The 16,463-nt window shown below is 47.2% G+C and overlaps 1 protein-coding gene across 7 annotated transcripts in view; it reads right to left on the bottom strand.

Moving 5' to 3' along the window:
* Nucleotides 1–16,463, bottom strand: part of Kair1d (Kainate-type ionotropic glutamate receptor subunit 1D) — a 204,569-nt gene that overhangs the window by 10,146 nt on the left and 177,960 nt on the right. For 6 of the 7 annotated variants that reach the window (XM_076894967.1, XM_076894972.1, XM_076894974.1 and 3 more), the window contains exons 7-12: nucleotides 16,110–16,277; nucleotides 10,181–10,201; nucleotides 9,096–9,248; nucleotides 4,623–4,844; nucleotides 1,916–2,207; nucleotides 1,387–1,525 (exon numbers count right to left, since the gene is read on the bottom strand). In XM_076894967.1, coding sequence (XP_076751082.1) covers nucleotides 1,387–1,525; nucleotides 1,916–2,207; nucleotides 4,623–4,844; nucleotides 9,096–9,248; nucleotides 10,181–10,201; nucleotides 16,110–16,277 — 995 coding nt within the window. Of the gene's footprint in view, nucleotides 1–561; nucleotides 700–1,386; nucleotides 1,526–1,915; nucleotides 2,208–4,622; nucleotides 4,845–9,095; nucleotides 9,249–10,180; nucleotides 10,202–16,109; nucleotides 16,278–16,463 lie in introns of all 7 variants that reach the window. The other variant, XM_076894971.1, reaches the window with a different exon arrangement.

The following is a 16,463-nucleotide window of genomic DNA, read 5'->3' as shown; positions in this document are numbered from 1 at the left end:
CTCCCGCGACACGTACGCGTACCTCGTACTCGACCGAATTCCGTATCCTACAGGCGAACAGGAACCGGAACTTGGCGTATCTCGAAATAACCGGTCCCGACGGGACAGCTAAAAGCGGCTCCGCGAATTCGTACCGCTGAATAATTCATCCGTCCTACGTCTCTGGTGCACGATGCGAACTCAGGTGTAGCAGGACTGCGAGAGTTCATGGGAACGAGTAAATCGTTGCGAGCACCGCGATCCTTGGTATTAGCGTGTCGCACGTCTCGATTTACGCGCGTTCAGTCGATACGCGACGAGATCGCTCGAGGGTGGTAAAGTGAGAACGAGGCGCCCCGTTTCCAGGTTGGCCACGCGACGAAATCGGCCGGGAAGGTAAACGCGGCGGAGCGAATGGAAGTGGACGTAAAAACAGGTTGAAGACAAAACGAGAGAGAGAAAAAAAGAAAAGGGCGAACAAACGAAACGGAGTACGTAAAAGAACGGACAAAAAAAAAACAGAAAACAGAAGAGAGAAAATGGAAACCATCAAGCGACCGTGATGCCAGTCTAACGGCTTACTTGGGCAGAATGTCACAGCCCTGCCGCATTAAGGATCCGATGGTGAACCACATGCAGTTGAGCAGCTTGAAGCGATTCTCCAGATGGTCCGGGTTTTTGTTGCACGGATGAGGATTGTACCACTCGTACGGGGTGAATCTAAACTGATCAACTCTAGACAACGTCTGGTAGCTTCCTAGCTAGGACGCGACCGTCCGTCTTCCATCGGGGCCGTTCGCCATTTACGTATGAAGATTAACCGTGTCGACGGTTGGGAAAAAGGAGCCCGTACGGAATGCGACAAGTCACCGTTCGCGTGTTTCCTTGCTCCGCGCGCTCGTGTCGGGGCTTGTATCGATTTTGCTCGCGCAACCGGACTCGGTGTTCGACCGTGAAATTAGAGTTTTCTACCTTTTTCAGTGATATTCGCGAGTCACTGGGAATCGAACCAGCGAGCGTTCGCGCGGCTACAACAACGGGACACCAGGAAGTAGAGACGCGCGATGGAAATTCTATTTCAACGATAAACACTCTTGTTACGCCGCGAACTTTCCTATACGAAAGTTATAAATAGTGCATGGCCGCGCGTGTAACAGCCCGCCGGTTCTTGTAACGTTCGATCAATGTAATCAGCACGTATAATCGGCTCTTGTTCTTTTATCTGATGATTCACGCGGGAAATCTGTCGGCTCCCCGACATGACGGAAGCCTGGTCGAGCGGCAAAGTGTAATGTATTGGGTGCAACGGATTCGTTCCCATCGTGCCGTATATCGGACGCGAAATTTCGCCGGTCCCGGCGCAATATTTTTATCAGGGGCTGGCTTGGGTAAAGCGGATTCACTTGCCTGGCTAGTATGAAGAGCAGCACGGAGACGCCTAGATAAGCTGTCGCCATATAAATCCAAACGTCGAGGCTGAGCGGGCTGAGGAACGAGAACAGATTCGGCGGCTGCTTTATAGGCTTGCGATACAGTATGCTGATCCCTGGAAATTTCAGAATCGCACGTGTAAATCCATCGTAAAATTCACGAATATACCCTCTCTGGGACACGTTCCCGTATTATTCGCTAGATTGTTTATTCGACGATCCGTCTTCTAGCGAAATAAATCCGTCTGAAACGATACCGACTCGACTGCATTTTTCATTCTACCCCGATCTGAAAATCTCATACGAACCGATCGCTGTAATTTACCTGTGGATCGTGGAGCCAGAAATCAAAAGCGCGGATCCGTTTCGCGATGAAGTCCTCAAGAATCACGAGATCGTACGGATCGAGCCGCGATCTCGTTGCATATAGAATCTTGCGGTGGTTAAATCAATTCCCACCGGTGAACGTGGCCCGTGGAGGAGCGTCGAGCAAAAAGATCGCTCACCTAGATTCATGAACGGCATGGTGAAGTCGACTGCCTGTTCCCGATCGTACGTGATGGTCAGGTCCGCGATCGCCAGATCCGCCTTCTGATCGAGCAGTTCTTTCATCATACCGTCCCACTCTTTCGTCTTCTTGTTGTACGACCCGTACCGCCCGTCCGGCACCAACCGGAACGTGTAATTGAACCCGAGGATCCTCGATATCTCGTAGATCAGATCGACGCTGTACCCCTCGAACTGTGCGTTTCCGGTCAGCTTCTCGCTCGAATCCTTCCTCATGCAGTATGGAGCGCTCTGCGGGGTAACGAGCCGACGTCACAGATCGAAATGCGTTGCGTATTAATATTGTACGCGTGTGCGCAATGCGTACGTTCCCGTCGAACGAATCGCGACGCGGAATCGGTGGAAAATTGGGCTGCGCCTGGGATACGTGTTTCGAGTATTTCGCTAATTTCGCTTATTTTGGTAAGCCGAGCGACAGAAATTACGCGTGGTAAAGGTTGACAATTTTAATCGGATGTACGTGCGGTACCTGTATTTCAGTATTACTTTGATTTCTCTGTTGAATGAAAAAAATGGATGCGAAACGCGTTACGTCTTCTCACTTGATCAGCGCTCGTCTAATTGAAATTTGAAGTGCAGAACCAGAAAATCAACTTAATTCCTCGAACGAATATTATATAACATTCTACTTGAAACGTAGTAACATTAGTAATACAGTACGGTGGGCAAGGTAGTGCACAGGTGGTGCAAGCCCACCGTATACAGCACGCAATGCGAGCCAGTCTGAATACGTTTGCTAATGTAAACGTGAACAGCCAGTTGATTGGATCAAGTAATGAAACGCAGCGCGTACGCGAAGCTGCGCATTTCACCTGACCATATTTCGACGTGTATGAAAATTCTGGAGTCACGCGGCTTTTTTTCTTCTACCCCCGCTCCAATACTGGTTAATTAACGCGGCGGTGGTTCGCGGCGGCGAGCCTCGGATTGAATATGCATGCACGCGCTCGCGATTGAAAGAGTTGTACTCTCAGCGTCGACGGGATTTCTTTTCTTATTCAAGAGGACGGACGTACGGATGCGAAGGGTTCGTGATATCTTGAGGGACGGAAAAATCCCGGGGTTCGCTAATTTGGTTATTGCGAGTACGTGCTAGCTGGGTGGCTCGAGAGTTTCGAACTTCCCGTGATGCTCTCGAAATGACGCGTTTAGCAGGAACGTTGTAACTAAATGCCGGCACTGACGTGGAATTTTCGAGGAGCTCCGTGCAGATTAATGCGCGGGGCGTGCGCGATCGATGTCCCAAAAATTCCTAGGTCATCACCGTGCGTAGCGTATGCAAAATTTCATCGCAACGGCAATTTGCGAGCGAATTATTACTCCGACCACGAGAATACGTCTACCATATTTTCCAATTTCTCTTTTTCGACAAACTTTCGTACCAATTCTGTACATTTCTCTCGTTAACTAGACGATACTCTGCTTCTGGGAACCGGTAAAGCTTCGACGAAGCCAACGACATTTCGAAACCTTCCAATGGGAAGCTTGACGATAAGTTTCGCGACCGCGGCGAATTAACCCGGTCCGTTATCCAGCCGGGTCCGCTGGAGATTCGATTAATATCCTCGTAAATACGGAACGTTCAGACGTTTAAAGAGGCTGGCTGTTAGATTGTTTAAGTTCCCGTCGCCGTCTCCTCGGGCCGGCTACGAGCACCCTTATCTCCGGCTTGCGCACCGCGAAACTCGACATCTCCGTCCGCCTGACACTTCTACTGGCGAACTTTCCAGCCAGTTAATACATTCGCGAGCAGTGCATTACTTGTCGTCGCAATTAGCACGAGAATAAGTAACGCGGCTCTCCGTGGAAACTTCAATTAAATCGCGTAACGTCCCCCTCCCGACGATGTTTCCAGTTTCCTTTTGCCTTCCTCCGTCACCGCAAGAACGGAGTGCCACCAGGCAGGGGACGCTCGGTAGAAGAGAGCAAAGGGTTGGGCGGTTGGAGGGAGAGAAAAAAAAAAGGCTAACGAGCTGCCGAGGGCGGCGAAGGAAAAAGGAAAAGGAAGTCTCTCGCTTCCGCGCGGCGTTCGTTCAACTCCGTTTCTGTTTCCTTTTCATTTCGGAAAAACAAACAGTCGGGATTTTAACGATACGCGAATGATTTACGCGGTCCGTCGCGGTTAGGCGCGGGAGGCGCGAGGATGCGAGGAATTTTTTTCAAATCCAAACCGGAGAACTCACGGAGATAGAGGTCGGACGGAGATTTGTGGAAATCACTTTAGCTGATTGAAACGAGCCTGAAATGTGTGGAGTTAGCTTGAAATGTTGACTCGAGGTCTAGGAATATCGGGCGCGGCTGTGAAGTGTGTTTGTATGTTAATTTCTGTTCATTTGAACGCGTTCCTGCTCTCTTATATGAGATTTCGCGGATATTGGTAGCTCAGAAAATGAATCCACGCAGAACAGGATTTCATTCATTCGGATATGAGTTAAGGGATCCGAATTCAAAAGAGCATACCATACGTTCCTTCACCCCCCGCTATGGATTTACGAAAATTAAACAAACCTTTACACCGAGCATTGTTTTCATAGCGATAAATCTTCGTTCACGCTGTATAATAATTCGCACGCGCTTCGCAAATGAGTTGTATAATTTAATCGGAGAGGAAACTCGAGGCAATGAGTATTTTCTGAAGCCACTCACCAGTATAGTCGTAACGATGAAAGTCTTGTTCTGAAGATTCTCCACGATTTGAGTGTACTCCTCTTTGTAACTCCTCGTGAAGTTTATACCCTTCGTGCTGTTCCAGGTCCCTATCTTCTTTAACCCTTCCTTGTTGTTCAGCTCGATGATATCCAGAATGAAGTCGGAACGGAATCCTTGGTGATCGAACTTGATGATCCCTGTCAGTCCTGTCATTTCGACCTAAGTAGAAAACGTGAAACTTCTATACTCCCTCGAATGTTTGTTCCACATCTTCGCGGCAACAGTATTTTCCACATTGGTTAGTTGGTAGCCGTTGAATATTTACGAGGGTAGTTCGAGACAAGAGACCGTCGCAATATGGACTGCTTGTTTACGTAACCAGAGTGCTCGATGTAATTAAACGTGAAATTCTGAGTGACTAGTTCTAATCAACGGGTCAGAAGCATGAAGCACGATTAAACGTGACGCAAAATGAACGCGTGGAACAGACGAGGCACACGTTTCGTCCCGCGTGTTCCTCGACCACTCCCTCGAGCCGGTCGAATCAGACTGACCCGGGTGATCGAAGAATTGTACGCCTGTATCGTCGCTTAACCGGCTTGACATTCGTCGTAACACGCACGATACGAACTAAACATTTCTTTCTACGAACAGATTCAGAGCATCGAACTATCGCCGTGTATTTACGCGTTTGTACATCGCACGCTGATGGCGTATTCGTTGCGCAACTTTATGGCACTACGTGCACCTGTAAACTGAAGCCAAACAGTGAGCTTACCACGTTTAGAGGGTATCGTGTATTTTTGGTCGGCATTCTGTATACAGTAGAGACAAACCAATTTCGAGAATACACGTCACATGTTTTCATATTACACGTTCTACGATAATTTTGTGGAATTACACGTTCGTTATTAATTATAGAATTTTCGGTTCGCTCGCAAGAGCAGGTTACTTTCTTTTTACGTTAAATTCGAATCGCAAGTAGAATAATTAAGCTTAGCTTTGATACGAATTGTCAATGGTAAATTAAGTTGTGTCGTAATTAGTAGAACTGGAGCACCGTGGCGATGCGGACCAGAAAGTATTTTAAAAGTGTACGTATTCGGGCAAACATTATTATCGAGTCGCGCGCCACGAAATCGGGAACGCGCGAAACCCGCGGAGCTTGCGTTTCGTGTTTTATCATCGATAATACTAACAGGACATCGTTAGCGGGCGCAAATATTAAAAGGTAGGGGATACCCGGTGAACGAAAAATAATTATTGAAGCCGTCACTCGTTATTGGCCCAGTTTATCTCTGACGTAATCGGATTTTCGCTATTTACGGTGGTAATTGTCCGGATGTTCTGTGCGCTTTGCCTCGTACTTTGTTGTTTAATGGATTGTTGCTTTACATTCCGAAGAATAACGGCAATTTTGCGCGTTTGTGTATTATTTCGCGAGAATTTCTGTATGAAACGGATTTGTTGCGCCGGCCAATTATTCGTATATCCGACTGGAGAAAAAAAAATTGGACAGTTACGCAATCGAACATCCGCCAAGGATATTCCTCTGCGCGCCAAGCGTTTCCGATTTTCATTTTATTGCGGTCCAATTAAAACTACCCGTTACACAAGAACCCCGAAACTTTAACCGTCGTTATTTCGAAACGGTTCGCCGGAAGTGCTCGTCGCTCGTTCGAGTCTAAACCGTGGTAACTGCTTCGCGGAGAACTTTCCGCTTAAGACACCGCGACGCCTCGATTGATCAGACAGTGAGCATCAACGACATTCGAAACATTCAACTTGCACAACCGTTGCATTAGTATTTAATAATGCACGCGCATAACTTTGCAACGTCCGCGCTCGTTAATGCTCATTCACTAAATGATCACCTTTCTCAGCCTTTTTTTATCTTACACCCGATTCATTAGTACCTTTGCTCATCTTCAGCACTAAGCAATCTGTCTTCTACTGAATAGAATTAGCTGTATTTAACCGTTTCGCGCTCTCGCACACGCGGCATTTCAGCTCGACGAAGCTAATGAAAAATGTATTCGTACCGTAACCGTAAAGATTTCGCGATAGCAGTGAAATTTGCTGAAAAGAGGAATGTTAGAACAGCGTGATAAAAATTGTTCGAAACGATATCGTTTCCACCATCTCGACTCGAAGCGCGGTTTACCAGGACGACTCGCAGCTCGACCAGCCTCACCTCTGCCGTCTGCGCGAAGATGTCATCGTGGATTCACGATCGCAAAACCGCGAGCCATAATTTGTCAACGGGAGCGACGGGTTCGTTTAACCCGGGAGGTAACTTTCCATTGTTCGACGGAACAATCGCGGGGTTCGTGGATAGGAAGCAGGCACGTACATAGTTATACGCAGCCCTAGAATCTGCGGGACGCGGTCGCGTAGTTTCTGCGATATCCAGCGATGTCCGCTCGCGTTTCTACGCGGGCAGCGCTCGTGGCGGCTCGTTAATAAGCGCCATGCGAGGCGGGACAGTCAGATTAAGCATATCGTTATAATGGCTTATTACGTTGCCAGAACGACCGATCGATGCCTCTAATTCCGCGAAATTAATTTCCCCCCGCCGCCTGATACGTCCTCGATAAACCGAGCCGGTATCCTCGCCGCTCGCGTTCTACCACCCCCTTTTGCACCCCGTCCGCGGTCCCAGAGATAGGTTATACCGCAACTGGCTGCAAGATGACTATCGATAACCGAACATTGCCGCATCGGTTGCGTTTTTCACCGCGGTGCGCTCGCTTTACGAGTTGTTTCCACCGCCGACGAACCTCTAATTACGTGCCCGTGCAATTAGGCGGCTCGCGCGCGATTAATACCGGGCGCGTCGCGCGTCTCCTACCCGTTCGGCCATCTTCCCGTGCGATCTAAGTAAGGAGAACGTGGATCGCGACGACGTTCGTTTCGTTGCGGGAGCACGGTTGTGTAAATGTGTATTTTTTCTGTTTCTTTTTTCTTTTTTTTTAGGAAAGTGTGCGGGGACCGTTGCGGTTGGCTGGTTTTAGATCGAAGGAGTGATAGCGGAGGATGCATTGGTTACGGAGTCGGGGTGGCGAACGTTGAATATGTATGACGTATAAAGCAACAATTTTTCTAGCCCGCCATGGGAGTCGCTGAACAGTCAGAGTTAACAGGTCGAGTGTATTTGGGACAATTTGATTGTCGAGCTAGCTTTTGCAGATTCAATTCTCTATTAAAATAAACAGTTTGCGGTGGATATAAGTTGATAGAGTAGAAAGTGAACGGTCGGATGTTTCGTGGAGGAAGAATGCACTACACTGAAACGAAAAATGTGCGGATTTAGAGTAAGAGCAAGGGGGCAGCGAAGCAGAAATCGAGACGCGCTGAAACGTTCCGTTTCTGGTATTCGTTTTGTCACGGTGGCCTTTAATGCGTCCCTTTTGCGACTGTTCAGAGGACACGAACATGAAACAGTAAATCGTAGAAAATCATGTGAAAGCCGCAACTCTTAACGAGAATTAAAGCCTGGAAAAATTTTGCTCGAGAAGCTAGTTCTTCGCGTAAACTGGCTGGGAACGATAAATTGCCGCCCCCTTAATTGTATAAAATTAAATGATCGCGTCGCAAGTGCCCCTCCTGAACTTCGACGGTTTAAACGAGGTTCAGAGATCCCGCGGGGCGATGCGGCAATTTGAAAAGTGTTTCCTGCAAAGCCCGGGAGACGGGAGGGGCAAAAAATTGCCGCGGCTTCGAAAGCGGCAAGCCAACCCGATAACTTAATCCCCCACGTCCCAACGCGGCGTTCCTTTCTTCCCCTTTGCCAATTACGTCATAGGCCGTCCGCCCCCGGCGGAATACCGAGTTCGCGACGTCATCGTGACGCGAGCATCGTTTCCTGATAGCCGCCACTCGTTTTCGACCGGGGCATTCCCAACGATATCGCGATAGGATTAAGGATCCAATGAAATTTTCCACTTTTATTCGTGACGTCGTAGACCAGCCGCTCTTTGAACGTTTCCCTCGTGAACAATCCCGGGGATACGCGGTGGATTTCAGCTCGGCGAACAAATTGGACACGGGCAAAAAAGCTTCGTACCCACGCGAATAGGTTTTTTTTAAATATCCGTTTGATTTGTGCAATTATTCTCCCGATTTTCGTGCGTGTATCTGTTGTTGTATCGATTTTATAATTTTTACTGTTATTCTTTTTTTTTTTGATTCCATACTTTTTGTATTATTCTTCTGGTTTCAGTTAAATTTACTGCGGTATTAATATTTCTGGAAATATTATTATTCGCGCAAACAATGGCTTTGTTCTATCAAATGATCAGTCAGTTTTATTATGTACAACCTGAAAATTATTGTTCAGTGTCAGTAGTTGGGAAATTTATTCGCGGTCCCGATCGAAATAATTTAATTTAGAATCGGACAATTTTCGGTGCGCGGTCGTGATCGATATTCCGTATACGTGTTCACGAATATTGGAGGATAGATACTCACGATTCTCATGTAGTTTATAAGGGAATATCCATGGGGCCAGGTGTCGGTAGACTCACAGGACAGTGGCTTGATGTCGATCTGCTGGGACGTGTCGAGATCGTGCAGTGCTTTCGCAAACAGGTGCACGGCGTCGTACATCAACGAGGTTTCAGTCTACGGGATCCAACATCGAAAATCAAACGTTTCACAAATACCTCGCAGAAATCAGAAATTCGCAACGGGACTCGCGAGATAGCTGCACCGTACAAATCGGATTACATTTACGAGTATTCGTTTATTTTTATGGAGCACTCCGTTTTCACACGAGATCGCCGTTCGTAAAGGAATATTTGCTTCGGATTAAAAATCATACGGAAGCCCACGATTTCGCAACGAATTACTGCCCGTGTTTCTAATTGCAGGACGTTCACTTACACTTTCGCGAATCGCGATTAAAGTTTCTAAAAAGAGTTACCATTTACGCGTACCGAATGTCGTCGTATGCATCGTGACTAGGCGTTCGTCTGTTTGGTGAGGCAATATCTTTACAGAATTTTACGAGGCATCGTACCAGGGCCGTTTACCAAGAAACCAGTCTTGCCCTGCGCGTGTGTGGCGCCATAGGATTGCCGGTTCTATAGTTAAGCCATAATTAAGCGATCCAGTTAACATGGCAACTACGTACTGGCTTTTTGCAAATTTGTTTCACTTTATATGCAGTATCGTCGATATTTCTATCCGACGCAGAGTTGTCTGGAAACTTCTGAGAACCCTGGTTAATATCGATATAAAAGTTTTAGCGAAATTTCGAAATAATGTTTCGTTTCGTAGCTTCATTACTTCGTCTTTGTTAATTATTTACAGACCGAGAGCTTTAAAGCGCTCTGATTAATTGCGTAGCCGTCTGTAAATGCCGCGAGATTGCCCCTTCAAACCTTCGCGCGGAATTAAAAGATTTAATTAACTTGTAAACTCTTTCCGCAAAGTCTTTTAAATCCCAAATGTACTACTACTTTTATCAAAACGTGTATAACGGACTCTCCCGGTACGGTCGCAAATTACGTTCTATCGTATACGAATCTGAAGAATGAGTTACGATGTCTTACCTTTATACAGGTGAGATTGTTCTGTTCCGCGTGTGCATGAAACAAACAGCGTTCATAATTAAAGTTTCAATATCCATTATGAAAAATAATTACTTTCAACATGCAAATAAAAGTACGTGAGACGATATTCGCAAAACTGTTATCAAGTCTCGATATTATTACAAAGAAAAATTCTGAACAACGCTTTCCTCTCTCTGATATCAAGGAACGTACACGTTTCTATTTTCGTGCAAGGTAAAATTTAAAAATCGCAGTTCGATCGTTATACTGTGCATGTTCCAATTTAGCAATTACGTGCAAATTGCCCGGCAAACACGTCGCCGAATAAATACTCGAGCAAGGTAATTTACAAATAATTTATAACACAACGTATTATATCGTCCATGGTACCTTCTCGTAAATAATCACAGCCCAGAACGAGTTAAAAGGACGAAGATGCGGGAGAAAACAAGCTCGATCGTAGGCAGGATTGATCGTACCGTTGCAAATAAACGATCGCCGACGTTTCTTTACAACCGCGCGCGATCGAAAATTAATTATCCCCGCGCGGCCGCAATCAGGGTAGAAATGCGCACTAAATTAAGGCGTAAGCATGGCCAACGTTTGCTCTCTATAGTTAGAGTTGTCGATAATAACGCGCGCCTACCAATTTATCTGTAATTCAATGGTTACATTGATCATCTGTCACGTGCACGCGATTCTAGTTAATTAGTTCGATTTTATTAAACTCCGACCACGCTGTCGCTGACAGCCCGGCTAAATACGAAAATCGAGGCCTTCGGGAACAGTGTCTTTATTGTGGCTGCTTAATATTGATCATTACACCCGGTGCTTCCACCGTCGCTTTCATCCTTACTATGAAACAACATCTACGATAGTTGTTGTCAGGGAAACACGTTCAGTTTCCGTAATACTAATATTCCCACGCAATTGTTGCAGGCAGCGTTGAATTGGAAATTGCTGAAAATTGTGGATAATAACCTTTCGCTGTTACGGGAACAATATCATTGCAGAATCGAACTCCTTTGTAGCGACGCTGACGGTATCATTCAAAAAGGTGCATCGCGCTGGATGGATAAAGTGAATTTGCCGAACAGTTCGAGGGCAAATTGAATTTTCACGGGGCACAATATAGCCGTCGGTGAATGGCGTATCGCGAGTTCAGTTTCCTCGAATCGTCCAATAAAACCGGTTAAAAACTCCCTCGACTTTGTCATCACTCGCGAAATCAACATATAAGGTACGCGCGCGTGTTGTCCGATTCCATTCGCCAAAATTTTTCCTATACAAACCTCCACGTTTTTCGATCCACAGTTCCTATCGTTGGAACGTCTGAAATTTCAACGAACCATTGTCGATACGAACCCTGCCATCCTCTCGTGGACGAAGTTAGAGGAAGGCAATTTTGTATGGATCAATTGATGAAAGAATTGAGCTTGGCTGCTTAAGGGGTTTACGTTGACAGGAAGAACTGCAGTCGATCATCTTCTATCAATATATCGTACAGCTCGAAGAAAGTATCCACCTTGCGTTTCAGCACTCGAGTTACCAGGAAAGGCTTCGCATCCCTCGCTCCAGCCGTTACAAGATCTCTCCTCTTTCGACGCCGCTAAGATCGGTCACGTACCATCATTTACTCACATCCGCTCAATTTTCCCGCATCCATGCGCGCGTGTATTTACATACCCGTCGCCGGTCGCCTAGCCGAGCGACTCGCACGGAATCGTTAATAGGACCGTGCCAGTCTTCGCTGCTCGTTTTCGTCCGCCATCTCCCACGCTTTCAACCACCTGGCTCTCATTCGGCCCCCTCTGTTTCACGGTTAATGACTTTCTGTTACCGTGTAATTGAGCTGAATTGCGGCGAACGCTGTGCACGATTTCGTATTCGTCGAACCGTCCGCGCCTCGCGTTCGATGTCTCGTTCGATCTGCTGCTTTCTTTTCCGTGAGCGAATTTTTTCTACCCACCACGGACAAGATGGCGGCCGGAGGGAGCTGGAGGAATCGACGCGGTGCCCCCCTCGCGGAATAAATCGGGTTAATTGCACGGAGAAAGCGTACGAAGAATACAAATTTCATCGGCTATGCATCGCAGCTACTTTTCGTCCCCGTTGTCGCGCGTAAAACTGCTGGGCCGCGCCGTTGGAACTTCTTCGACTGTTCAATGAATAAATCAGCTCGCTTATGAAGCGTGGCTGCAGAAGTAAGTTGGGCCGCGGACTTCCACTCGAGTCTCCTTGGCGACTTCTTCGGGTATAATGTGAATCTCTGGGTATCGTAATTATGGATCCACTGTCTGTCCAAGCGAATTGTTTCGAAGCGTACTTTCGTTATCGACGCACGATTCTGTCCGTAAATCAACGGATACTTGGAAGGAACGAGCCAAATGAATTCGCTTCGATTATCTTCTGTCACCAGAAATCTTTGTATGTCGCTGCAACGTGGAGGTTTTTATCGTCGCTTGTTGTGCGTGCCAAGCATCGATCCATTCGATACAAGAACGTCTTTATTGCATAGAACAAACGAATCGATCGCAGCAAACGCCAGTCTTGCGAGCCAGGATCGTAAAGACCGAATCTAACGAAGTCCCGAAGACGAAAAGTGCATCCTGAAGCGCACTCATCGGTGGCTCGCTTCCGCGGGATCGTTCCATTCGCGTTATGAACGGGTCAGGGATCAGACAAGCGTGCCTCCGCGGGAAAAGAAATGAATGGAGGGTATAGGAAAGGTAGAAAGGCCGTAGGTAAAGAGATATAAAGTTCCGGCAACCTTAGAATGCCCCGGGGTGCCTTCCAGCGGCTCGAGCTTCCATTATTTAACTCCTCCCCCTCCCTTAGGCCGCTGATCTCGTTCAATTGTTTGCGTTTTCATGGTTGAACCAGTGATTTTATTTCCCGCTCTCCACCGCGGCTCCTCGCGAGGCCTGGATTTATCTAAAGGCAGCTCTTTCTCGACAGTTCAGATACTTCCGGAATATTTCATCGGGCCAAGGCGATTCCCTTATTTCTACGTTGAAGCTTTTTTAACAATTTTTGAATTCATACATCTCGTGGACAGTCACGGACCAATTACTGAACGTCGTAATTCGTAACGTTTCAAGTTGTTAAGACACGACGAAGAGGTGAAAGCCCTAATTTTCTGGTTCAGCCGCGAAGTCCGAGATTGCTCGCGTCTTCAACTTCCCCTCGACGACTATTTGTAACCACCCCCAATGAACGATCGCTCACGATCCATCAGATTCGTTCGTACGCGAGCGTCTGTCGCGCGAAAAAAATTGCCGCGAAGTTTACGCGGACAGGTCGACGTAATTCAGCGTTTTTAAGCGAGAACTGGCGTTAGCCGCGGCAGATGTTGCTTCCCGACGGGTTGGTCGAACGTCCAGATTCGCTGCTCAACTTTTCCCTCGGTTCGTGCCGTGCCAGATGCGCGCAATGATATAATCCGCTGGTCCGGATGCGAGCGCACAGACCCCTCGAAGAAGTACGAATTAGGAACGCGACTTTGACCAGGAACTTGGTTTGGATCGTGGCTCAGCGTACACGTTTGCGGTGAAGTTCAGCAGGATAGCAATTTCGAATAGAGTCGAACCTTTTGATTGACTTTACAACGAATACGAGGGATGATCGAACTTTTTGTTAATCTCCCTTCAGTTCTTTTTCTTTCGTTAACGCGGAAGGTATCGAAGGAACGCGCGGTAGAAATATCGAACGCAAAATAAATAAACGACGCGACGAGGTTTCCTCTACGCTCGATCGTGTAGTCGATCGTTTCAGTAATTTCCATCGACTCATTTCGTCAGCCCAAGCAAACAGAGAAATATAGGAATGCCTAATGGGAATACAAGCGCCTGTGCGTTTCCACGCGCTCCATTCGCGTGTGCGCGTTCCCCTGCACGCGCACATATACGGAACGCACGATACCGCGTAATACGATGTCATTTCGTTAGCGGGTTTATATGCGGCAGAATGAGGAACACGCGGAGGAAGTAGGTAAATTGCATAGGCAATTTCCGCGACGAAATTCGCGCGATCAATCGAATACCGCGGTGAAATTGGCTAGGAATTTCTGTTCGCCTATCGAAGCGACAGCGAAACGAACTCGGTCCCCGCGCATATTCGCCGTCAGCTATCGAGTATTATGTACGCCACGTGAATTAAATCAGAAATTTCGTTCTTTGTGTTTCTAATTAACGCCAATGATTATTTAAATATCATTGGCGACGCGCGTTGGTATAGCGAATTTACAAACGGGACGCCTCGGCGGTGATATCGTATACATAAATAAGTAGCGAGTGTCAACACTGCGTCCGACAAATTTAATAGCAGTTTTAGAAGAGTTCTATGATTTATATGAGACTTCTTGCCAGCGCAGACGCGGTTGTAAGAAATTCGAGCTTAGTAATTTGCTGGACAAAGTTCCTTATGCATCCTGATTCTGCCGCGTTCGCTGTTTCACTGAAAGAAAGTCGACCGTCGACTTATTTATATGGGCTCCGCAAGGTGGAAAGTTAAAAGCGACTTTGTTTCAGAAGTTGGGAATCAGGACCGTTACAGGGCAGGAAGTCAAACAAGGGTCACCAAGAAGGATTTCCCGGTGCGCGTAAAATCTCCTGCGACGATACCAATGACGGAAAATAAAACTCCCCCATTGTCTATGAAATGGATCTTAATTAAAGAAATTCCAAACAGAGAGAGAGAAAGAGAGAGAGATCGAACTACTTCTTTGGTAGGTATAAAATAACTTGTTAATATTTTCTTCCTTTTTTAATCCGCAACAAAGAAACCGTACCTGAACGTACTTTTCATTTCGACGATCGCATCGTTCACAATTTCAACCCCCAGCGAGAAACTCGAAGCTCGCGACACGCGTTCTCACTGTTTCTAGGTTATTCGAGCGCCACGTTTCCGCAGCAAGAGCATTCGTCGCCTACCATAATCCCTTCCCGTCGAAAGAATTGAACGCGAAGCCAGTCGCTATTTCATCTTCCCAATATTTGCATTCCTCCTACGCTTTCTCCGTGCGTGTTGCCAGGATTTCAATCTCCCATGAAGCTGCTCAACTTTTCGAATGGGCAGATATCCAATTGTGTGTTACGCACAGCGGAGCTTTATTCCCGAACCGCGCGCAAAACAAGGGACGCTGGCGGTCCGCCGCGCGTGTTCCAACGGAACGGAACAGTCGCGCGCGCGGCGGAGGAAGATCGATGCGGCTGTCACGCGGGTTTTGCGCGCGAAGAATGCAAAATTAAAGTGTTATTACAGGTAGGCAGGGGCGGCTGTAAGCGGCTAGCGCGTTCCGTCGCAACGTCGCGGAACAATCTTCCCATTTGCATGCATACGGGCGGGCCTGATGAGTTCGAGCAGGCTTGTTCAACGAGAAAATTACATCGGCACCGCAAGCCTCTGTGACTGTTAAAATCCTTCGCGTCCCGTCTCGCCGGGCGAGCGCGAGCGCGCTAATTAAGTTCGCACGCGTGCACGCTGAAATCTCGCATCCCTCCGCCTCTGTTCCGTAGCCGTAACGCGCTTCCGTTCCGCGCGACGCCGCGAGAAAACAAACAACTGCTTTCCGTTACGAAATCCAAGCGGATTTCTGCGCGTCGCGCCTCCGCGCGGCCGTCCCTCTGATTTTGTCAACAGACACCCGACGACATGAAAATCCTTTTAATTAGTCTGAGATTGTTGTTGGAATTTTTGGTGCACGAAAATATTGCGTCCGCTTGTTCGCGTAGAAGAAGGCGTTTAATTTCTCTTCGTTAGCGAATGTTTCACATCTCGTTGGAAAGAATTGAATAAGCTACTTTTATTTGCATACTTTCAGGCGAGAATTCCTCTTTTTCTCGCGTGTAAGTCGGTGTTCACGTGTAAATCGAACGCTACAAATTAATTAGTAAGTATTATCGATACCGAATGGTTTGTCTTGTCTTACCTTGTTGGTGTTTTGTCCCATGTCGAGTTCCCGATTATAACGTTTCTCGCCATAGATCCAATCTTGTACGACCTTTTGTATTTCTGGTTTCTCTGGGTCCACTAATCGAAAGGCAGTGATATTGGTCCCGCCGTGCTTGAATTCCTCCAGATCGACGCTGTGCAAGTCCTGAAAGGCATTCAGTTCACTTTATGAATTTCGCGAGCCGACAGTCGGCTTTTTGCATCCTGTTCGGCCGAGAATTTTATTGCTTCCTGGCTAGAAACGTTTAATATCACCGTGCGCCGACACGCGACGTTTACCACGAGCCTCGAGATTTATTATAGAACGTTCGCCAGCTGAGGTTGGAAAAAA

Source organism: Xylocopa sonorina, chromosome 5 (assembly GCF_050948175.1).
Source record: "Xylocopa sonorina isolate GNS202 chromosome 5, iyXylSono1_principal, whole genome shotgun sequence".
Classification (NCBI taxonomy): domain Eukaryota; kingdom Metazoa; phylum Arthropoda; class Insecta; order Hymenoptera; family Apidae; genus Xylocopa; species Xylocopa sonorina.
This window is presented reverse-complemented; position numbering and strand designations above follow the sequence as displayed.